This window comes from Petaurus breviceps, unplaced genomic scaffold (assembly GCF_028583685.1).
Source record: "Petaurus breviceps papuanus isolate PSGF00001 unplaced genomic scaffold, PetGlider_PUasm1.0 186, whole genome shotgun sequence".
NCBI lineage: Eukaryota > Metazoa > Chordata > Mammalia > Diprotodontia > Petauridae > Petaurus > Petaurus breviceps.
The window spans coordinates 3,175,625-3,199,508 of record NW_027185798.1 but is presented as its reverse complement, the minus strand read 5'-3'; the positions used below and the strand labels follow the sequence as shown (position 1 = coordinate 3,199,508).

The following is a 23,884-nucleotide window of genomic DNA, read 5'->3' as shown; positions in this document are numbered from 1 at the left end:
TATTATAGCCCTTTCATGAGCCAATGAGCCACTCAAACCCTAAGATATTTGGGAAGGTATACAAGGATTCAATCCCACCAGAAAGGACCTCCTCTCCTTACTATTTTAGCTTAATGTGTGGCTAGGAAGGGTTGCAGTGGACATAATGCTGGACTTGAAGTCAGGAAGATCTGAATTCAAATCCTACCTTAGACACTAGTTGACTGAGGGTCTTGCCCTTGTCCACCTCCCTCCCTTTCTCTAGCCTCTGACCAGTGGAATCTTTGTCACCATCAAGACCCAGCTAAGGAGCTTCTTCCGTGCAGCCTCCCCTGATCCCAGCTACAAGTGACCCCCCCACATTTCCCAGCACTTTGTCTGCAACTCCTGGGGCTCAGGAGAGTTGCTTGTGTTTCTTATCTCTTCTACACATCTCAAAACCCACTGACATTAGGGACCCTTGCCCTTCTAACAAAGCACAGTGCCTTTCATACAGTAAGTGCTTAATAAAGACATTTAAAACACTTTGAATCAGAGAGGAGATATAGAATTCCTGCTGGCTGATTGAATAATTGGTCAGTGACCTCAAAACCCTTTCCTTAGCCCCCCTTCATAATATCTCTTCTTGGAAATGTTGGCTTTTCTGGGAAAATGAAACTGAAAGCTTCATGTCTTTGGACCATTGCAAGAAAAAAAAAACACACTGTATCAGTGTGGGAACCGAACTAGATGTAAGTCCTAAAGTCACCCTTTCAGTGTCTGTCCCTGCCTTTGAAGAGAGCACCGAAGAGAGGTGTCTGGGAGTCAGAGGGAGGCCACAGTATTTGCCTGCTAGCCCCAGAGGTAAGTCTGGAACTGGTTTCTCACTGACGCAATTGATTTTTCCTTAGGATTTGGTGGGTTCAAGGGGTGACAGAATACAGTTAAGGTACCTGACACCCCTTCCAAACCCCTCTGTAAAAGGTCCTAATACTGAGCAAGGGTACCCTAGGTGGCACAGTTCTGGGCTAATCGCCAGGATGGATCACATTGAGACATCAGGGATTCATCAGGATTTAAAGAACAGCAAATATTCGAAGTGAGCAAACTCTCCACAGACTTCCCTGGCAGCCGGGAGACTTTTATCTGGATCCTTCTGGTACCAGGCATGTCCAGATGGTACCAGAATTGGCAGGCAGAGAGAATGCTTTACAACTCATTTTCTAGTCTCTATGGAAATGGAGACAGTCTGGTAATCTTATGTAAATAAAAATGTAACCTTAGTTGGAGGTGGGCACTTTGGGGGAATGCCAGGATATGAGGTGAAATTCAGCAGGGCTTCAAAGACGCAGGTTTTAGGGGTAAGAATTCTAAAGAACTGCTTCCTCCCTTTAAACTTATGCAGTAGCTTGGCTGCTGTTCAACCGTGTCTATGCCTAATATGGACATATTTGTAGTCCAGCCTAACAGAGCCATTCTCTCACCCTCCTCCTCCTCCCCTAAAGGTGCTTCTCACCCCTGTCTTCCCTCACAGTTTTCAATACCTGCTCCCCTCCTCCAACCAACCTCCTCCCCACTTCATGGGCTGATTTCCCATCCATCCCTTACGCTCCATCTCAAATTCCATTGCCAGATGTCCCCAGATATTCCAACCTTGAAGTCCCCCACCCCTACCCCTTACATTCTACCAATCTTCCTGTATGGAAGACACAGATCACTTTGCTTTGTCGTTCTCTAAATACACTTTGGAACAGATGGTAGGTTGAGAAGTGGAAGACGCATCAGGGGGTCATCTTGTTGTTTGATATATGAATTAATAAGCTGTCTGGGGGGAAGTGAAAACTTCTCAGAACTTCTCTCTCCCTCCCCCCACCTCTTCTTCTGCGGTTAATCAGCAGCAAGCCCTTTCCAGAGGCTCTCAGATGTCCAGCCTCTGCGGGCCCCTCCTCCAGGCCTGTGCAGGGTGGGGGACAGCCCGAGCTCACTCCTCCCCTGGTAAGCCATAGTGGCTGGCTCCTCTGTTGTTTACCACTGGGGAAGATTTTCGTGCTGAGACTTGAGCCCACCTCTCAGCCAATGGAAGAAGGGATAGTGGGGGAAGGGGTTTGAATACATTAGGGTATAAATTCTTGTTCTGCCTTTTGTAAGGTGCCTCTTCCTCATGATCAGTCATGGGGAAAACCGCCCTCTTCACCCAGGGAAAAGAATAAATTCCTGTTCTTATCCTAAGAGATCTCTGTGTTCTTTTTTTTTTAATTAAATTTTATGTTTCTTTTTAGTTTACAACATTAGTTTTCACAAGATTTTGAGATACAAATTTTCTTCCTGTCTTTCCCCTACCCACCACCCCAAAACAGTGATCCCACTGTATGCCCCCTCCCCCAATCTGCTCTCTCCTATATCCTCTCCATCCCCCCTCCGACTTTCCAGTAGGGCAAGATGGATCTCTATGCCCCAGTGCCTGTATATCTCATTTCCCAGTTGCATGTAAAAATAATAGTAATAATATATTTTTTAAACATTTGATTTTAAAACCTGAATTCCAGATTCTTTCCCTTCCTCCCTCGTCACCCACCCTTACTGGGAAGATAAGCAATTCAACATAGGTTGTACATGTGTAGCTATGCAAAACATTTCCGTGGTGGGTATATTGTGAAAGACCCCTCCATCCTATCCCGACCCCCACTTCTAGTCTCTAAATTGACTGTGTCCCTTTTCAAAAGTGTGTGTTTCCTATTTCCTTCCCCCCAACCTGCCCTCCCTTCCATCATTCCCCATCTCATCCCTTTCCCCTCTACTCTCCTATAATGTGAGATAACCTATTTAGTTTGTATGTCATTCCCTCCCTAAGCCAAATTCAATGAGAGTAAGGTTGACTCATTCCCTTTTGCCTTCCTGCTCTTCCCCTCCATTGTGACCATTTTCCCTTGCCTCTTCTATATGAGATAATTAACCCCATTCTGTCTCTCCCCATCTCCTCTCATTATATTCCTCTCTCACCTCCTAATTTCACCTTTTAAGTATCATCCCTTCCTATTCAATTGATCCTGTGCTTTATGTCTGTGTATACCTGTACACATATATATACACACTCACATATGTATCCGTACACACATATACCTTCCTATATATATATATATACATATATATATATATATACATTTCTATTCCCTACAACTATTCTCATACTGAAAAAAGTTTCATAAGTTACAATGATCATTTTTCCATGTAGGAATGTTAATAGTTCAACTTTGCTAAGTTCCTTATGATTTCTTTTCCCTGTTTACCTTTTCATGCTTCTCTTGCTTCTTGTATCTGAATGTCAAATTTTCTGTTCAACTCTTGTTTTTTCATCAAGAATGCTATAAAGTTCTCTATTTCATTGAATGACTATATTTTTCCCCAAAACATGATACTCAGTTTTGCTGGGTAGGTGATTCTTGGTTTTAATCCCAGCTCCTTTGACCTCTGGAATATCATATTCCAAGCCCTTCAATCTCTCAATGTAGAAGCTGCCAGATCCTGTGTTATCCTGATGGTGTTTCTACAATATTCAAATTGTTTCTTCTTGGCAACTTGTAATATTTTCTCCTTGATCTGAGAATTCCGGAACCTGGCTATAATATTCCTAGGAGTTTTCTTTTTGGGATCTTTTTTCAGGAGGTGATCAGTGGATTCTTTCAACCTCTGGAAGGATGATTTCTAGGTTCTCTTTTTGATCATGGCTTTCAGGTAGTCCAATAATTTTAAAATTATCTCTCCTGGATCTATTTTCCAGGTCAGTGGTTTTCCCAGTGAGATATTTCACATTGCCTTCTATTTTTTTCATTTGTTTGTATCTGTTTAATAATATCTTGATTTCTCATAAAGTCGCTAGCTTCCATTTGCTCCAATCTAATTCTGAAGGAATGATTCTCTTCAGTGAGCTTTTGATATTCTTTTTCCATCTGTCAAATTCAGCTTTTTAAGGCCTTCTTCTCCTCATTGGCTTTTTGAGCCTCTTTTGCCATTTGAGTCAGTCTATTTTTTAAGGTGTTATTTTCTTCAGTCAGGTTGTTGACTCTCTTTTCATGATTTTCTTGCATTGTTCTCATTTCTCTTCCCAATTTTTCCTCCACTTCTCTTATTTGGTTTTCAAAATCCTTAAGCTTCCCTATGGCCAGTAACCAGTTCATATTTTTCTTGGAAGCTTTTGGTGCAGGAATTCTGACTTCATTGTCTTCCTCCTATTCCATTCTTTGATCCTTTTTGTCCCCCAAAAAGGAATCCAAAGTCAGATTGCTGTGTTTGCTTTGCTTCTTCTGCTTGCTCATGTTGCCACACAATTATTTGACTTTTGAGCTTTTTGCCACAGTAGAACTCTGCTTCCAGAGAGGAGAGCTTTGTCCCAAATCACTGGGGTTTTCTCAGCTGCCAAAACTATTAGTTGGGTGCCCTCTCAGAAGCCTCCACTGGCTCTGGCACACTGGTCACACACCTCAGGACCTCCACCCTAGATAGCAATCCAGATCCAGGCAGATTAAATCAAGAACAATTAGCCCTCATACTGGTTGCTTGGTCCCCCTACAATCCGCAGGCCAGCAGCTCTGAAGCAGATATGCAGAGGCCATACCTCAGCTGCTTCTCCCTCTGGGGGGGGGGGGGAGCGGAGGCCAGATTGCACTCCTGGACCCCCAAAATCCAGTGACCTCTCACTTTGTCTTTGGCCTTTATGAGTTCATAATTCTGGAAACTGCCACAGCTGCTGGTGATCCACTCTCTCGATGTCCCTCTAGCCACAGCTGGTTGGGTCACCCTGGGGCTAATCCCTCGGACTTACAGGGGGCTGGGGGCTTCCAGCATGCTGTGATAGACCCTTCCTGCTGGATTGCTGGGCTGTCTTCAGTGGGAGGTTTGTTTTTCTCTGTCACTTTTTGAGTTCTGTAGCCCTAAAATTTGTTTAGAATTATTTTTATAGGTATTTGAGGTGGTTATGGAAGGGGCATATAGAGTTTTCCTGCTTCTATGATCTCTGTGTTCTTGATTAAATTTTGGATGAGGTTTTTCATCACAAACAAAGAGAAAGAATAAGAAGAAAGAAAAGGGGGAAAGAGGAAGCAAAAGGGTAAGAAAGAAAGGGACAGGACCACTCAGAGTCCCAGAGGGACTTTGCCCCATGTTCTAATGTTCTCTACAGCATCCTTTCCCCCCTCTATCTCTGTTCTTATCTCTTTCTCTGCTTAGTATAGCTTTGCTTCTTATAAAAATCTGAACTTAAGCACCCTAGAATGAGCATTTCCACATACAAAACGGAACAAAAAAGAGTATTTATAACCATGTATCTCCATTTCATACCACTTTTACACAAAGTATACAAGAAAGTCAACCAGGCATTTTCAAAACAAATCCTTCTCTAGTGATCTCTGCACTCTTGAAAATGTTTCAGCAGACTTCCTCTTTTTATTTTCAATCTTTTTCTATTTTTCAGTGTCTCTCGCTTGGTAAGTTTGGCACAATCTTCTCTAAGAGTTTTGTCCTTCTTCAAATTCTTCCACAACTTGGATTTGACTTTTTTAACTTTATTTTTATTAAGTTTAAATTTTATTTATTGAATTGAATTTTTTTTTCAAAAGTAAATTGCCTTCTCTCCTTCCCACCTTCCCTGCCACTTCCATTAAGCAAGAAAACCAGCCCCTTGTTACAAGGGTTTTGCCCCATAAGGCAAAAAGAAGTCCTGCATGGGCCACATCCATAATTATATAGTATCAATATATGTGTGTACATCTATGTATATATGTATGTGCATATACATACATACACATACTTGTATATATATACACACAAATTCTACTATATGTGTGCATACATATGTGTGTATATATACCTATGTGAATTTGTATATAAAACTATATATCATATTTGTACACATGTATGTATGTGTATATATAGCATACACATATATGTATATACACACACACCTATATATTCTGAATCCTTTATCTATTCACAGGAGGTGGGTAGCATGTTTCATCATGCATAGTCTGGAATCATTTTTAGTATACTTTTAAAGTCTTTCAAAGTTGTTTTTCCTTACAATATTCTTATTTTTAAAAAATGTATTTATTTTGTTTTAATCAGTTTAAATCTGCTTTCTCATCCTCCTACCTCCCCACCCTAATTGAGCTTAGGACTACTCTCTCCCTTAACCTATTAATTCCCCTTCTTGCTTCTCCCTTTTCCCTCCTATTTACCTGTTGAGTCAAATATATTCCTGTAGCCATTTCTATGTGTGTGTTCCTCCTTCTTTGAACCAGTTTACATGAGAGTGAGGTTCGAGTGTCAAATGCTCCCTCTCTACCCTCCTCCTTGTTCACATTGATGTCTACTTTTGAGATAATTTGCCCTGACCTTCCTTTGCTGGCCACTCTAGTAATGTTCCCTTCTCTTTCCATTCTTGGGATCATTGACACACATCAGAACCACTCTGAGACCTTGCCTAATTGGAGTCCCTCTGTGACCCCTGATGATGACAGGGTTCAGAGGGGGGACATATATTATCTCCCCATATTTGAATGCAAGTAGTTTATCTTTGTTTAATCCTTTATTGTTATTCTTTCAGTTTGCCTTTTTATATTTTTCTTTACTCCTGCTTTTGAACTCCTACATTTCTCTTTAACCATGGGCTTTTTCAAGAGCTTGGAAGTCTTCTGTTTCATTAAAGGTCCAGTTTGCCCTATAACATTATACTCAGTTTCTCTGGATAGGTTATTCTTGGCTGTAAGCCCATATTCTTTGCCTTTTGGAATGTCATATTCCAAGTTCTTCACTCCTTTATAATTGTGGCTGCTAAATCATGTGAAATTCCTGACTAGAGCTCCTTGACTGCTTGCAATATTTTTTGTTTGACTTGGAAGCTCTGGATTTTGGCTATGATGTTCCTGGAAGTTTTCATTTTGGGGTTTCCTTCAGAAGGTGACCAATGTATTCTTTGCCTGCTGGCTCTAAGAACTCTGGGTAGTTTTCTTTTTAAAATTTCTTGAAATAGGATGTCTGATTTTTTTTTGGTCATGTTTTTTAGAAAGACTTTTTTTGATAATGTTTTTTAGAAAGTCCAATGATTCTTAATTTTTTTTCTCCTTGATCTGTTTTCCAGGGCAGCTGTTTTTACCATGAAGAGCCTTACACTTTCTTCTATTTTTGTTTCTTTTAAGCCATTTGACTTTTTTTAGGGGGAAAAACAAGGCATTTGGGGTTAAGTGACTTGTCCAATGTCACACAGCTAGTTAAGTATCAAGTGTCTGAGGCTAGATTTGAACTCAGGTCCTCCTGACTCCAGGGTTAGTTCTCTATTCACTGTACCACCTACCTGCCCCTACTTTGTTTTTAAAAATAAATTATTTTTGTCTATTTCATTAAATATTTCCCAATTACATGTAAATTTTTTAAAACATTAAAAAAATTTTTGAGTTCCAAATTTTTTTGTTGCCTCTTGCCATTCCCCCCTCCTTGAGAAGGTAAAAAAATTGATTTCAATTATACATGTGAGGTCATGCAAACCCTATTTCCATATTAGCCATGATGCAAAAGAAACACAAAATAAAACAATAAAAATGAAAGGAAGGTCTTTTAAATGTATGCTTCACTCTGAATTCAGATTTCATCAGTTCTCTCTATGGAAGTGACTAGCATTTTTTCATCATGGTTCTTTTGGAATTGTCTTGGATCATTTTCTCGATCTGAGTAGCTAAGTCTTTCACAGTTGATAATCCTCACAATATTGCTGTCACTCTATATACTATTCTCCTGATTCTGCTCACTTTACTTTGCATGACTTTCCTTGTTTTTCTGAGAGTGTCTTGCTCATCATTTCTTATGGCACAATAGTATTCCATCACAATCATATACCACAACTTATTCAGTCAATTGATGAGCATCCTCTCAATTCCAATTCTTTGCCATCACAAAACAGAGCTACTACAAATCTTTTTATACAATTAAGTCCTTTTACATTTTCTTTGATCTCTTTGGGATACAGATTTTGTAGTGGCATTGCTGGATCAAAGATATGCACAATGCAAGTACTTTCAACTTGTTCTCCAGAATGACTGAATGAGCTCATAACTCCAACAGCATATTAGTGTCCCAATTTTTCTACATTCCCCCAGCATTTATAATTTTCTTTTGTTTTGTTCTGTTAGCTAGTCTGATAGGTATTGGGTGGTACCTTAGAGATGTTTTAGTTTGCATTTGTCTGATCAATAGTGATTTAGAGCATTTTTCCATGTGACTATTGATAGCTTTAATTTCTTCATCTGAAAACTCCCTGTTCATATCCTTTGACCTTTTATCAACTGGGAAATAGCTCTTATTGTTATAAATTTAACTCAGTTCCCTATATATTTGATCAATGAGAACTTTATCAGAGCAACTTGTTGCAAATAAACATATATATATATATATACATATACTTTTTGGCTTTCCTTCTAATTTTGACTGCATTGGTTTTGTTTGTGCAAAACCGTTATAATTTAATGTAATCAAAATATTTATTTTACACCCTGAACTGCTCTCTATTTCTCATTTGGTGATAAATTCTTTCTTTATCCATAGATCTGAAAGGTAAAAATATTCCATGCTCCCCTAATTTGCTTAAGATATCACCCTTTCCATCTAAATCATTTATCCATTTTGACCTTTTGTTGGTATATGGTGTGAGATGCTCGTTTATGCCTAGTCTCTGCCAAGCTGCTTTCCAGTTTTCCTAGTAACTTTTGTTAAATAGTGAGTTTTGTTCCCCAAACTTGAATCTTTGGGCTTTTCAAACCCTAGATTGCTATGGTCATTTGCTAATAATGCACCTTGGATACCTAATCTATTCCACTGATCTACCACTTTATTTTTTAGACAGTACCACATTGTTTTGATGATTACTGCTTTGAAATACAGCTTGAGATCTGATATTGCTAGGCTACCTTCTTTCACATTTTTTCCCATTCATTTCCTTGATATTCTTGTTTGCATGGCTCTTTATTAAATGCAATTTTATTGAATTATAATTTGAAAAGGATGCATTTAATATTTCCACTTTCCTGCTTTTGGTTGTGAGGTTTTTATGTCCTAATACATGGCCAATTTTTGTGTCAGGGCCATGTACCACTGAAAAAGAAGTACATTCCTTTCTATTCCCATTCATTTTTCTCCAGAGGTCTATCATATCTAACTTTTCTAAAATTCTTTTCATCTCCTTAACTTCTTTTTTTTCTTTCATTTTTTTGGTTAAATTTATCTAGTTCTGAGAGGGAAAAGTTGAGCCCCTACCTGGTAGGGTTTTACTATCTATTTCCTCCTGTAATTCATTTGATGTTTCCTTTAGGGATTTGGATGCTAAGCCATTTGGTGCATATATGTATAGTATTGATATTACTTCATTGTCTATGGTTCCTTTAACAAGATGTAGCTTCCCTGCTTACCCTTTTTAATCAGGTCTATTTTTGCTTTTGCTTTGTCTAAGATCATGATCACTATGCCTACTTTAAAATTTTTTTATTTTCATACAAATCTTTTTTATTTTTGTTTATTTCTAGTTTTCAACATTCATTTCCACAAGGTTTTGAGTTATAAATTTTCTCCCCATCTTTTCCCTACCCACCACCCCAAAATAGCGGTCCTACTGAATACCCTTTCCCACAATCTGCTCTCTGTTATATCCTCCCCCATACGTACCCCTCATTTCCCAGTAGGATGTAAAAATAATAATAATAAGTTTTTAAACATTTGATTTTACAACTTTGATTTCCAGATTCTTTCCCTTCTTCCCTTGTTACCCACCCCTACTGGAAATATAAGCAATTCATATAGGTTGTACATGTGTAGTTACCCAAAACATTTCAATAGTAGATATATTGTGAAAGACTGACTATATTACCCTCCATCCTATCCTGCCCCTTACTTTTTCTATTTTCTATTTTGACCCTGTCCCTTTTCAAAAGTGTGTGCTTCTAACTGCCCTCTCCCTCAATCTGCCCTCCCTTCAATCATACCCCTACTTTTTTGTAGCGTAAAATATCCAATTTAGTGTGTATGTTATTCCCTCCTTAAGCTAAATTCAATGAGAGTAAGGTTGACTCATTCCCTTTTGGCTTCCTGTTTTCCCCCTCCATTGTAGCAGTTTTCTCTTGCCTCTTTTATATGAGATAATTTACCCTATTCTATCTCTCCCTATCTTCTTCTCTCATTATATTAGTCTCTCACCTATTAATTTCATTTTTTAGATATAATACCTTCCTATTCAACTGATCCTGTGCCCTCTGTCTATGTATACATGTATACATATATACACACACTCAACATAAGTATTTATACACACATATACCTTACTACATAAACATATATATGTGTGTATATATATGTATGTATATATATTTTCTTCAACTATCCTCATACTGAGAAAAGTCTTATGAGTTACAAATATCATTTCTCCATGTAGGAATGTAAATAGTTCAACTTTGATAAGTTCCTTATGATTTCTTTTCCCTGTTTACCTTCTCATGCTCCTCTTGCTTCTTGTTAATTGAATGTCATATTTTCTATTCAACTCTGGTTTTTTCATCAAGAATTCTTGAGAGTCCACTATTTCATTGAACAACCATATTTTCCTCTGAAACATTATACTCAGTTTTGTGGGGTAGGTGATTCTTGGTTTTAATCCTAGCTCCTTTGACCTCCAGAAGATCATATTCCAAGCCCTTTGATCCCTTAATGTAAAAGCTGCTAGATCTTGTGTTGTACTGATTGTGTTTTCACAGTACTCAAGTTGTTTCTTCCTGACAGCTTGTAATATTTTCTCCTTGACCTGGGAACTGTGGAATTCGGTTGTGATATTCCTAGGAGTTTTCTTTTGGGGATCTTTTTCAAGAGGCAACTGGTGAATTCCTTCAATTTCTATTTTGCCCTCTGGTTCTAGAATATCAGGGCAATTTTCCTTGAGAATTTTTTTTTCCATTTTTATTCTCTCTCTTTTTTATTTTTTATTTTAAATCATCCATTTCCACAAGATTTTGAGGTACAAATTTTCTCCCCACTTTCCCCCTACCCACCACCCCAAAACACTGATCCCACTGAATATCCCCTCCCCCAATCTGCTCTTTCCCATATCTTCCCTCCTTCCCCCTCTGAATTTCCAGTAGGGCATGGTGGATCTCTGTGCCTCAGTGCCTTTATATCTTATTTCCCAGTTACATGTAACATAATAATATATTTAAATATATATGTATATGAATATACATATATGTGTATATGTATATTCATATACACACATATATACATATATATGAATATATGTGTGTGTTTAAACATTTGATTTTAAAACTTTGAATTCCAGATTCTTTCCCTTCCTCCCTCATTACCCACCCTTACTGGGAAAATAAGCAATTCAATATAGGTTGTACGTGTGTAGCTATGCAAAACATTTCCATAGTGGATATATTGTGAAAGACTGACTATATTTCCCTCCATCCTATCCCACCCCCACTTGTTCTATTCTCTACTTTGATACTGTCCCTTTTCAAAAGTGGGTGATTCCCACTTTCCTCCCCCCCAGCCTGCCCTCCCTTTCATCATCCCCCTCTCATCCCCTTCCCCCCCTACTCTCCTGTAGGGTGAGATACTCTATTTAGTGTGTATATCATTCCCTCCCTAAGTTGAATTCAATGAGAATAAGGTTGACTCCCTTTTGCCTTCCTGTTCTTCCCTTCCATTGTAACAGTTTTCCCTTGCCTCTTCTATATGAGATAATTTACCCCATTCTGTCTCTCCCCATCTCCTCTCATTATATTCCTCTCTCACCTCTTAATTTCACCTTTTAAGTATCATCCCTTCCTATTAAATTGGTCCTGTGCCCTCTGTCTATGTATATCTGTACACATATATACAAACACTCACATATGTATTCATATGCCCATATACCATCCTAGATAGACATATATATGTATGTATACATACATACACATATATACACACACATTTATATTCCCTTCAACTATTCTCATACTGAGAAAAGTTTCATAAGTTAACAATTATCATTTTTCCATGTAGGAATGTAAATAGTTCAACTTTGATAAGTTCCTTATGATTTCTTTTCCCTGTTTACCTTCTCATGCTTCTCTTGCTTCTTGTATCTGAATGCCAAATTTTCTATTCAACTCTTGTTTTTTTATCAAAAATGCTTGAAAGTTCTCTATTTCATTGAATGACTATTTTCCCCCTGAAACATGATACTCAGTTTTGCTGGGTAGGTGATTCTTGGTTTTAATCCCAGCTCCTTTGACCTCCAGAATATCTTATTCCAAACCCTTTGATCCCTCAGCATAGAAACTGCCAGATCCTGTGTTATCCTGATTGTGTTTCTACAATATTCAAATTGTTTCTTCCTGGCTGCTTGTAATATTTTCTCCTTCATCTGGGAACTCCAGAACCTGGCTATAATATTCCCTTAGGATCTTTTTCAGGAGGTGATGGGTGGATTCTTTCAACCTCTATTTTGCCCTCTGGTTCTAAAACATCAGGGCAATTTTCCTTGAGAATTTCTTGAAGGATGATTTCTAGGTTCTGTTTTTGATTATGGCTTTCATGTAGTCCAATAATTTTAAAATCATCTCTCCTGGATCTATTTTCCAGGTCAGTGGTTTTTTCCAATGAAATGTTCCAGATTGCCTTCTACTTTTTCATTTGTTTGTATCTGTTTAATAGTATCTTGATTTCTCATAAAGTCAATAGCTTCCATTTGCTCCAAGCTAATTCTGAAGAAATGATCTCTTCAGTGAGCTTTTTCCATCTGACAAATTCAGCTTTTTAAGGCATTCTTCTCCTCATTGGCTTTTTGAGCCTCTTTTTTCATTTAAGTTAGTCTATTTTTAAGGTGTTATTTTCTTCAGTCAGGTTGTTGACTCTCTTTTCATGATTTTCTTGCATCGTTTTCATTTCTGTTCCCAATTTTTCTTCCACTTCTCTTTCTTGATTTTCAAAATCCTTCTTGAGCTCTTCCGTGGCCTGTAATCAATTCATATTTTTCTTGGAAGCTTTTGATGCAGGAGTTCTGACTTCATTGTTTTCCTCTCATTCCATGTTTTGATCCTCTTTGTCCCCAAAAAAGGAATCTAAGGTTTAATTACTCTGCTTGCTTTGCTTCGTCTGCTTGCTCATGTTGTCAGTTAATTACTTAACTTTTGAGCTCTTTGCCACAGTAGAACTGCTTCCAGATTGCAGAGAGCTTTGTCCCAAATCACTGGGGTTTTTGCAGCTGCTGGAGCTATTAGGAGGGTGCCCTCTCTGCAGCCCCCACAAGTTCTGGCCCAATGGCTATACACTGCAGAGCCTCCACCTAAGACAGTGATCTAGAGCCAAGCAGATTAAAGCAAGAGCAATTACCCTCAGACTGGTCGCTTGGTCCCCCTACAATCTGCAGGCCAGGAGCTCCATAGGCAGCCATGCCAGGCAGTGGCTATAGCTATGGTGACCCTGCCACCTCTCATCCCAGGGGCAGGGGCAGGGCTTTGCCCTTCCTTTGTAACAGAGTTCCCAACAGACCTTTTACTTGCTCTTTGGCATTTATGGGTTGAGGAGTTTGCAAACCACCACAGTTGCTAGTGATTCAATCTACTGAAGTCTGCTCTGGAAGCCGCTGGTTAAGCTACCCTGAGCCCAAAACTGTGCAGTTCGTGGGAACTGTGCTCTACTTCCAGCGGGCTGTGACAGACCCTTTCTGTGAGCCTGCTGGGCTGCCTTCAGTGTGAAATTTGTTTCTCTCTGTCACTTTGTGGGTTCTGTAGCTTTAAAATTTGTTTAGAGTCATATTTTATAGGTATATGAGGTGGTTGCTGGGGGAGCTCACAGAATTTCCTGCTTCTATCTACTTTTTTTTTAACTTCATCTGAAGCATAATAGATTCTGCTTCAGCCTCTTCCCTTTACTTTTTGTGTATCTCTCCGCTTCAAGTGTGTTTTTTTGGAAACAATATATTATAGGATTCTAGTTTTTAAACCACTTTGCTATCTACTTCCATTTTATGGGTTAGTTTAGCACATTCACATTCATAGTTATGATTACTAATTGTGTATTTCCCTCCATCACATCTTTTCCTGTAATCACCACTTAGTCCCACCACTGCTGTTTTTATCCAAGTGGGCTCTAGGCCAGTTTTCTCCCCTATGTCACCGATCTCTCTCTTTCTCTGATGCCCTATGTTGTCTTGGGCTGGAAGAATGTCTCCCTTTGACCTTTTGTTAATTCTGCTACTCCAGAATTTGATTTGAGGCATTACTATCAAGGTGTTTGGAAGGGAATTTTTGGATCTCTACTGCACCATCTTGACCCTAACCCTTGATTTTGCTTCAACATTTCTTGTTACCTCCTGAAGTAAGTGGCTTCTGTTCAGTCCATTCTAATTTTCAGGGAATTTTTTTTTGCTTTGGGCAGGGTTTTGTATCTCTTGTGCCAAGCTGTTAATTCCCTTTCCAATCCTTTGTTCCATAGCTCTCATTTCTTTTCCACTTTTTCCCTTAAGCACTATCATTCTATTTATAACAACATTTTAAATTCTTTTAAAAAAAACTCTTGTTTGATCTCTTCCAACAATCCTAATTGAGCAAGAGTCCAAGCTGTGTTTTTCTCAGAGGCAATGCTTATACATCATTTGAAGTCATTCTCTTCTTCTGGGTTTGTGTCTTGAGCATCCCTCCACCATAGTAGCTTGTCATGGCAGAATTCTTTATTTGCTTGCCCATTCTTCTTCTTCATGACGTCAGACTTGATGTATGGGCTGGGCTTTGTCACACTTCTGGAAGGAAGATCTGGACTGGTTTTCTTGATGCTCTCTTTGGATACTGAATGCTGTGGTATTCTAAAATCTCAGAAACAGCTTGAGGACCTGAAAGGTTTCAATACTACACAAGTAGTCTAATCTAGGGCAGGCTGCCCCCAGCCTAAGCTCTGCAAGTTCCTGACTTGAGTTTGGATCTGAGCAAGAGTAGACTGGGGCTGGACTCACCCCCATCAGCCAGCTGGAAAGTTCTGTTGGTTCAGATTTGCAGAAGTGTAGGTTCCCCTTTGGTCTGGAATTTGGTTATTCCTCTGTAAGCTGGGCTAAATACTGGAACTGAGACCTAGCTCTAATCCTTGAGTCTTATCCACACTGTTGCTGCTCCTATTGACTTCTGAATTTCCTCAGTATGCAGTCCAAGGCCTCTCCACCTGGGGAAACCACTCCCCTGTTCAGATCTCCTCCTCAATTCACAGTTGTCACTCGTAAGTAGGTAGTGGGTTACAGAGTCCCTGTTGGTGCCCTAGTATGGGTCTGGTGGTGCCCCAGAATGAGTAGGAGATCTCTTGTTCTGATGCACAGCCTCTCTCTGGGTGCTGGAATGCTCTGCCTAGTATGCCCTTGGCCTGACATCCCCAGTGTCTGAAGACCTCTCTATGTGTTCTCCCGATGCTAATGTGGGCTGGAAAAATGACTCACTTTTACTTCTTCTGAATTTCTGCATCAAGATTTAGGTTGGTGCATCTTCTATATCTATTTGGGGGAGTTTGTGGAGGGGAAATCACTGCATTACTTCTAACATTCTGCCATCTTGATTCTACCCCATTTTATGAAATTCTTAAGAAATGCTTACGTACTTGACTTCAGGATGTGTTACCAAGTACACGTGTGGAGCCATAAGGCTAGAAGTGTTTCCCCTTTCCACTCTTCTTCCCTCCATAACTCATTCTGCCAGAACTAATGAAAACCACCACCAAAATGTATTGAGCATTCACAAAGTACACACTGAACTGAGGGAAACTCCAGAGGGAAAGGCATCTGAGTCTGGTTGCTTTTGTATCAGCTAATTTTAAAGGTCACTTTTGTGACCTTATCTTCTTCACCTTTCTTATTCTTTCCTTTCTTCATAGATTTCCACTGACCAGTCAGGAGCCATTCATCTTATTCTTTACCTTCTGAAGAAAATCCAAAGATTTTGGCCTCAAATATGATGGATGATTGTAACAATGAAGAGACTGGGGGGATAGGTTTCCTGCCTCGAGAAAAAGTTGAATCCATCAAATCAACCCTGCAGCAGGGAAGACTTGAAGAAACAATGTCTATAATCAGGAAGATGATTGAAGACATAGACAATGCCGTCCTGAACATTGCACTGACAGGGGAATCAGGTGCAGGAAAGTCCACTTTCATCAATGCCTTCCGGGGAGTGGGGCACGAAGATGAGAATGCTGCTAGCACTGGGGTTGTGGAGACAACCACAAACGTGACTTCTTATGAACACCCAGAGTTTCCTAATGTAAAACTATGGGACCTGCCAGGCATTGGAACCCGTAATTTCCAACCAGAGAGTTATCTAAAACAAGTGAGCTTCAGTCGCTATGATTTCTTCCTTATCATTTCCTCATCAAGATTCCGAGTCAATGATGTGAAGCTTGCCCAGAAGATCAGAGGGATGGGGAAGAAGTTTTACTTTGTTAGAACCAAAGTGGATATTGATTTGTATAATGAAAAGAAGTCCAAGCCCAAGACCTTCAAGGAAGAGAATGTTCTGCAGAAAATAAAAAAGAATTGCCTACAACATCTTCAGGACATAGGGATTGAAGAGCCACAAGTCTATTTGATTTCCAGCTTTGAATTAGAATCCTTTGACTTTCCCAAACTGAAGGATGATTTTGCAAAAGAGCTTCCAGAGCACAAACGCCATGTCTTTTTTCTGTGCCTTCCCAATATTTCCAATAATATAATTGACCAAAAGAAAGCTGTTATTCAGCAAAGGATCTGGTTGGAGGCCTTGAAGGCTGGCGCATGGGCCATTGTGCCTTTTGTGGGTGTCATTAAAGGAGAAGATATTGCCCTATTAGAGAAGTATTTGACTAATTATCAAAGAATATTTGGAGTAGATGATGCAACTCTCTGTAAGATCTCCAAGACACTCAAAAAGTCTTCGGAAGAGGTAAAGGCCCTTCTCAAGTCTCCACATCTGTTGACAATTAAGAAGCATAAAAACATCAGTGAGAAATTCTTGAAGTTTGCTGAGGTATTCTGCTCAGTGAATGGAGGTCTACTTGCTGCTCCTCTCTACTTCAGAAAGAGTTACTATACACAATTGTACTGCCTTGAGACAGTGGCCAATGATGCTAAAATTCTCCTTAGCAAACTATGTTCTTCTGTTTGAGGAATTCTGGACAAACATTGGCCTTCCAGGAAAAGAGAGGAGCAGGTGGGCCTAGAGCAATGACCTTTGGTAGAGCTGACCAGGCCAATTCCCCTCCATACTGATTAATGCTAATTTGATTAGAATTCTCATGGGAGGAAAAAATAAAAACCCTGATCATGTATTAAGCTGCTAACTGTCCTTTTCATATTTCATTTCCCTTATATAATTTTGTTGATTATTCATACATAGTAAGAACTTAATAAATAGTTGTTCTAGAAAATGATGAGAAACCCAATTGATAAATGGTCAAAGGATATGAACAGGCAATTTTCAGATGAAGAAATTAAAGCTATCTATAGTCATACAAAAAATGCTCTAAAGCACTATTGATTGGAGAATTGAAAATGAAAACAGCTCTGAGGTACCATACCACACATGTCAGATTGGCTAAGATGACAAAACAAGAAAATGGTAAGTGTTGGAGAAGATGTGGGGAAATTGGAACACTGATGCTTTGGCAATTTGGAATTATGCCCAATGGGCTAGAAAACTGTGCATACCCTTTGATTCAGCAGAATTGGAAATTGGAAATTGAGGGGATGCCCATCAATGGTGAATGACTGAACAAGTTGTGGTATATGAATGTAATGGAATACTATTGTTCCATAAGAAATGGTGAGCAGGCCGATTTCAGAAAAACCTGGAGACTTGCATGAACTGATTGCTGAGTGAAGTGAACAGAACCAAGAGAACATTGTACACAGAAACAGTAACATTGTGCTATGACCAGCTTTGTTAGACTTAGATTTTCTCAGCAATGCAATGATTTAAGACAATTCTGAAAGACTTATGATGGAAAAATGCTATCCATATCCAAAGAAAGAACTGTGGGGTCTCAATGCATGTTGAAGCATACTATTTTCTCTCTTTTTTTCCTTTCTTGTAGCTTTTCCCTTTTGTCCTGGTCTTTCTTTCACAACATGACTAATGTGGAAATATATTTAATATAATTGTACGTATATAGCCTATATCAGATTGGATTCTGTCTTGGGGCGGGCATAGTGGAAGGAGGGAAGAAAATTTAGAACTCAGAATCTTATAAAAGTGAATGTTGATTTGCATAGCTACACATATACAAGCTATATTGAAATGCTTCTCTTCCCAGTAAGGGTGGGTGACGAGGGAGGTAGGGAAAGAATATGGAATTCAAAGGTTTAAAATCAAATGTTCAAAAAATATATATGTTATTATTATTTTACATGTAACTGGGAAATAAGATATATAGGCACTGGGGCATAGAGATCCACCATGCCCTACTGGAAAGTCAGAGGAGGAATGGGGGAAGATATGGGAGAGAACAGATTGAGGGAGAGGATATTCAGTGGGATTGCTGTTTTGGGGTGATGGGTAGGGGAAAATGGGGAGAAAATTTGTAACTCAAAATCTTGTTGAAATGAATGATGTAAACTAAAAATTAATTTAAAAAATAATAAAAAAAAAAGTGAATGCTGAAAACTAAAAATAAATAAATAAATAAAAATTTAAAAAAAAAATGAGGGAGGTAGTTTCAGAATAACCTGGGAAAGATTATATAAACTAATGCAGAGTGCAGTAAGCAGAAGCAGGAGAACACTGTACACAGGAACAGCGATATTGGGACAAAATCAACTGTGGAAGATTTAACTACGTTGATCAAGACAATGATCCAAGACAATTTTAGATGCATGATGGAAAAGGCTCTCTACCTCCAGAGAGAACAGATCAACTCTGAGTGCAAATTGAAGCATCTTTTTTTTTTGGTTTATTTTTGGGGTTTATTTTTTTTTCTTACAACTTGGCTAATATAGAAATGTTTTCCGTGATTTAACATGCATAATTTATCTCATATTATTTGCCTTTTCAATGAATGAAGGAAGGGCTTGAGGGAGGGAGAGAATTTGAAACTCAAAAAAATTTTTTAAATGCTAAAAATAAAAAAAAATCTTTTTTTTTTTTTTTTGCTTTTCAGAGGGGGTTAAGGCAGGGCAATTGGGCAATTGGTGTTAAGTGACATGCCCAAGGTCACGTGGCTAGTAAGTGTTAAGTGTATGAGGCCAAATTTGAGCTCAGGTCCTCCTTGACTCCAGGGCTGGTACTCTATTCACAATAAAAATACTTTTTGCTTTGCCTTGTTGCCTTGATATTGTCCTTACTTTGTTCCTTCAAAGGCATACAATTTCTGTTATAATAACTTTTATTGATAACTTTTGTTTTGATATGATACACATTTCCCAATGTATCCCTTCCCACTTCTCCTCCCTGAAAGCCATACTTTGTAATGTAGAACTTAAAAGAAGGAAAAGAAACAAAGTTCAGTAAAACTAATTAAAATACTTTTTTAATGTGTGAAAAGTAAGTTTGGGTAAACGCTGCATCTGGTGTAAATAAGGGTTAGGGTTAGGGTTATTCAGTTACGCTATGGCATTTGTGACCATGAATAAAAACCAGTCATTGATACCTTGATGTTATCTTGTGCCCCAAGGTCAATATGAGTCAGGTGAGAAGGCCATTGAGGTCCCTTCCAAGTGTGGAATTCTATAAATACAGTGGACATATTAACTAATTTTAATAACTCAAGGGTTAACTTTTAGTTCTCTAGTGGTGAAGACCCTTGAGTCCTGGGACCAGAGTGAAAACAGAATTATGTCCAATGTTATTTGCAACATTGTTTTTGAACTGTATGTGACCTTAAAGAGTGTCTAATATAACCATATCATTACACAGATGCGGAAATTAAGGCCCAGAGAGGCCAAGACCCTGCTGAAAGACCAGAACCATTAGTAAAAGTGAGATGTCTTGATTTTAGTCTTTCAGTCAACAAACATTAATTAAGTATTTTCTATGTGCCAGGCATTGATTAAGTACTGGGGATACAAACATGAAAAAGACCCTGCCCTCAAGGAACTTACACTTTAATGAAGGAAGACCACACACACACACACACACACACACACACACACACACACACACACACACACACAGCTGAAAAGATTTGAGATGGGAGGGGGGGGCAGGCTGGGGAAGAAGGTATTTAGCAGAGGAGCAGGATGGAGTCCAGTTCAAGGAGTGCAAGGTGTTGGGAAATGAAGAGATGGTGGTCTTGGGAGCTCTCTTTAAATGGAGGTTTTGGGAGGAGTTTTTTCCTCGACCTTCAGTCCTCCAATCAGCTGGACAGGAGGTCCTAATGTGCTGATGAGATACAGATACCAGAGCTGATGCAATCTCCTTGATGATGAGTTTTCCTGGGAGAATGGTGGGTTCTAATCCAATGATTTTTCTCACATCCAACAATAAAAATCCTTCTACAATGACATGACTGAATCAATCTGCCTTTTTTTTCTTGCCCTCTCAGGTCCCTTTATAATTTGACATCATGGAGGTTCTCAGTACTTTCCTCAATGGCAAGAATCTTGAGAGCTTAGCCTCTAACTTTATACCCTATTATAAAATGGTAACCAATACATGCAGTGGCCTCTTGCCTGAAGATACTCTTAACTGGATCCAGTCAGCCTTGAAGGAGGGAAGACTAGAAGAGGTGGCTTCCAGGATCCAAGAGATACTAGCAGCATCAGAAAATGCCCCCTTGAATATTGCTGTGACAGGGGAGTCTGGGTCTGGGAAATCCACTTTCATCAATGCCCTTCGAGGAATCGGACATGAAGAAAAGGACTCTGCAAACACTGGGGTAATAGAGACCACCATGAAGGCTACTCCCTATGGGCACCCTAAATATCCTAATGTGAAGCTATGGGACTTGCCAGGCATTGGGACCCCTGATTTCCATCCTGAGACTTACCTGAATCAAGTGCAGTTCGATCAGTATGATTTCTTCATCATCCTTTCAGCTTCAAGATTCACAGCCAATGATGTGAAGCTGGTCCAGGAGATAAAAGCGAGGAAAAAGAAATTTTACTTTGTTAGAACCATGGTAGATACAGATTTGTATAATGAAAGGAAGTCCAAACCCAAGTCTTTCTCTAAGGAGAGAATTCTGCAGAAGGTGAGAGATTACTGCCTGCAAAACCTCCACTTTGAAGGCATGAGTGAGGCACAAGTCTTCTTAGTCTCTAACTTTGATGTATCTGATTATGATTTCCCCAAACTGGAGGAAACACTGTTAGAGGATCTCCCAGCTCACAAGCGCCACATTCTTTTGCTGGCCCTGCCTGATGCTTCTGAGGCTGCAATTGAGAGGAAAAAGGCTGCCCTACGAGAAAAGATCTGGCTGAAGGCCTTGAAGAATGGTGTTTTGGCCGCTATTCCATTAGCAGGCTTCATTATTAATGACTTAGATACATTGGATAAGTGTTTGAAAGACTATCGAAAAGTGTTTGGGGTGGATGATGCATCTCTTCTCCAGGTGGCACAGAAATTGGAAAGACCAGTGGAGGAGATCAAGGCCACCATGAAATCTCTGGATTTGACAGCACTTATTAAGGAGAAGACCACTGTGGAAAAGCTCCTAAAATTGGCCGAGGGCTTCTTCTCTGCAAACGGAGGCATCCAGGGTGCTGTCTTCCATTTTGGGAAGACCTACTACCTACACTTGCACTTCCTTGATGTTGTGGCTGATGATGCCAAAATCCTCTTTAGGAAAATTTTAGGTGGCCCTTTTTAAGTAAGATGATGGTGACAGAAGAGAGAACAGCAATGAGTGGTGATGTGGGGAACACTTGGTTCTAGAATCACATGCTCTCTTCTCCCATCACCTTGAAGTGTTTGTGCTGCAGTAAGACTTTTGCCTATCAAATTGAATTAGCAATGACAATTGTGATCCCTATTCATATTTGCTTCAACTCTTTAAGTATTTGTGGTTTTTTATCAGTGTGATAATAGCATTCAGATACAGGTCATCCTCCCTGTCATAGCTTAATAGAGACTTTCATGGGATGCTGTCACTGAAAAAGTTCATTATGTCTACACTGATTTTCTGGTAATGAGGATCTCACAACTAAGAGAGACAGGCCCTTAGGGTACAAACATGCCCAGGTCAACATTTGAAACCTTTGATTCTGGTAGGATTTTGTAGCATTTGTGCTCTGCTTATGGTCATCTCTACATGACTAATAGGCATTAGATCTTAGTGGAAGTGATGAGGTGATGGGACCTGGACCCTGAATTCTCCTGAACTTTCCCAGTTCCTGGCTTCTCACCTAAGGCATATGGCCCACCCCATTACTTATTTGATTACTTAATTAGCTTACTTGATTACTTGATCTAGATCTTCTCACTGTCTTTTTTGTATATATGTATCAATTTTACCCCCATTAAATTTTGCAGATTTACTAGGAATCTTGCAGCTAGTGTTATAATAAAACATCTCTACTTTGATTGAAAGAAGGTTGAGTGGTCAAATCCTTTTGAGGCAGACTCGCTCTGCACCCTTACATTTCAAGATTCTCAGCACCCCAAACCACAACAGAAGGCTTTACTTCATATTCCAACACCCCAGTGGAATTGTGATTTCATCATGGTGATCCCTCCATTATGGAAGATAACAGCCCTTTTGTGCCTTTCTAACCTGGACAAGCCTTGTCCACACCATTCTAAAATTCCAACATAAAGGAAGTGGGGGGTTGTGGTTGGAAGAAACAGTGCTTCTCATTATCTGAGCTTGTTTAGATACCCAATGGAACATGGCAGAGAGGGAGCTTAGTACAGGAGTACCATGCACTAGATTCAGACTTAGGGGACATGGATCACGTCCCATTTCTTGTGCAGCCTTATGCAAGTCAGTTTACCTCTCTAGGACTCGATTTCTATAGAACTGTTAGAGTGAATGACCAATTAATATATGTTCTTTTGTCCCCATGATTCTATGAAGAGTATCTACTGATCACCTTCTATTCTTGATATGTGACTGATCATCTTTTTTTTCTTTAACATTCATTCATTTTTGTGATAACATCTTTTATGTAGCTTTTCTTGTATAGTTACTCCTTTGTAGTCTGCTGGAAGCTGCTCTTACCTCTGCCCTATCTCTCTATGGCCCTTTGGGGGCTCTCTTTAATTCTTGAGACACTAGCATTCAATGTCTCTGAGAGAAATGATTATTTCTCTTGTGTAATTAATAACTAATTGAATTAGTTCTTTTCTATTTCTTCATCCAGAAATCAACCAGTGTAGGAGATCTTGGGCAAAGATTTACCCAGGCTAAGATCTAATCAAAGACAGTAAAAGAAATTCTAAGTTTAAGCAAATGGGAGAATTCCAGCTCACTGTGTTTACTCAGACAGATCTGGGAAAATGTGGATTCTCCCTTTTGTCAGACAGGTGATATATAAATTGATAAGTCTCTTTGAAGAAGACTTGGGTCATTGTAATGGCAATGAGAATTTGAAGATCTTCTCTGCCCCTTAATAGGCAGAATGTAATCACATGGAACCGGTGGTGGAAGGAGCAGGAACCTGGGAGTCAGAGCAGTTAGAGCTGAGAGAGAGAGAACAGGCAAGCAGACAGCTAGGTTTGTGAGTATTTGTTTGTGGGAAGGTTTTGGGATGGTGTGGTTCCCTGCTGTGTTATGGTATATTAACTTCTTTGTTGCTATGATGGATTAGGTTTTCTGGTGTTGGCATTTGACTTTCTGGAGTCTGAAAAAATGTTGTGCTTCTGTTTTCTATATGGAGAGTCTATTATATTTTGTGATTCAGAACTATGCCATCATATTCATAGTCGCGGTTGGTACTGTGAATATTACCTTGGTGATACAGTCATTC

The 23,884-nt window shown here is 39.2% G+C and overlaps 2 protein-coding genes across 2 annotated transcripts; both read left to right on the top strand.

Annotated features, from left to right (window-relative positions):
- Positions 1-680: 680 nt before the first annotated feature.
- On the top strand, positions 681-19,296 carry LOC138162325 (interferon-gamma-inducible GTPase 10-like). The gene is made up of 2 exons (XM_069089380.1): positions 681-822; positions 15,883-19,296. The coding sequence occupies exon 2, from the start codon at positions 15,960-15,962 to the stop codon at positions 17,145-17,147; it is 1,188 nt and encodes a 395-aa protein (XP_068945481.1). The 5' UTR covers positions 681-822; positions 15,883-15,959; the 3' UTR covers positions 17,148-19,296.
- A 1,021-nt stretch (positions 19,297-20,317) lies between these two features.
- LOC138162324 (interferon-gamma-inducible GTPase 10-like) lies at positions 20,318-22,508 on the top strand. The gene is made up of 2 exons (XM_069089378.1): positions 20,318-20,421; positions 20,521-22,508. Exon 2 carries the CDS (start codon positions 20,542-20,544, stop codon positions 21,784-21,786), a length of 1,245 nt encoding a protein of 414 aa, XP_068945479.1. The 5' UTR covers positions 20,318-20,421; positions 20,521-20,541; the 3' UTR covers positions 21,787-22,508.
- The last annotated feature ends 1,376 nt before the right edge of the window (positions 22,509-23,884 follow it).

Bases quoted from the DNA above. Each gene is read 5' to 3' on its own strand.
- LOC138162324 (XM_069089378.1), top strand. From the start codon at position 20,542: ATGGAGGTTCTCAGTACTTTCCTCAATGGCAAGAATCTTGAGAGCTTA.
- LOC138162325 (XM_069089380.1), top strand. From the start codon at position 15,960: ATGATGGATGATTGTAACAATGAAGAGACTGGGGGGATAGGTTTCCTG.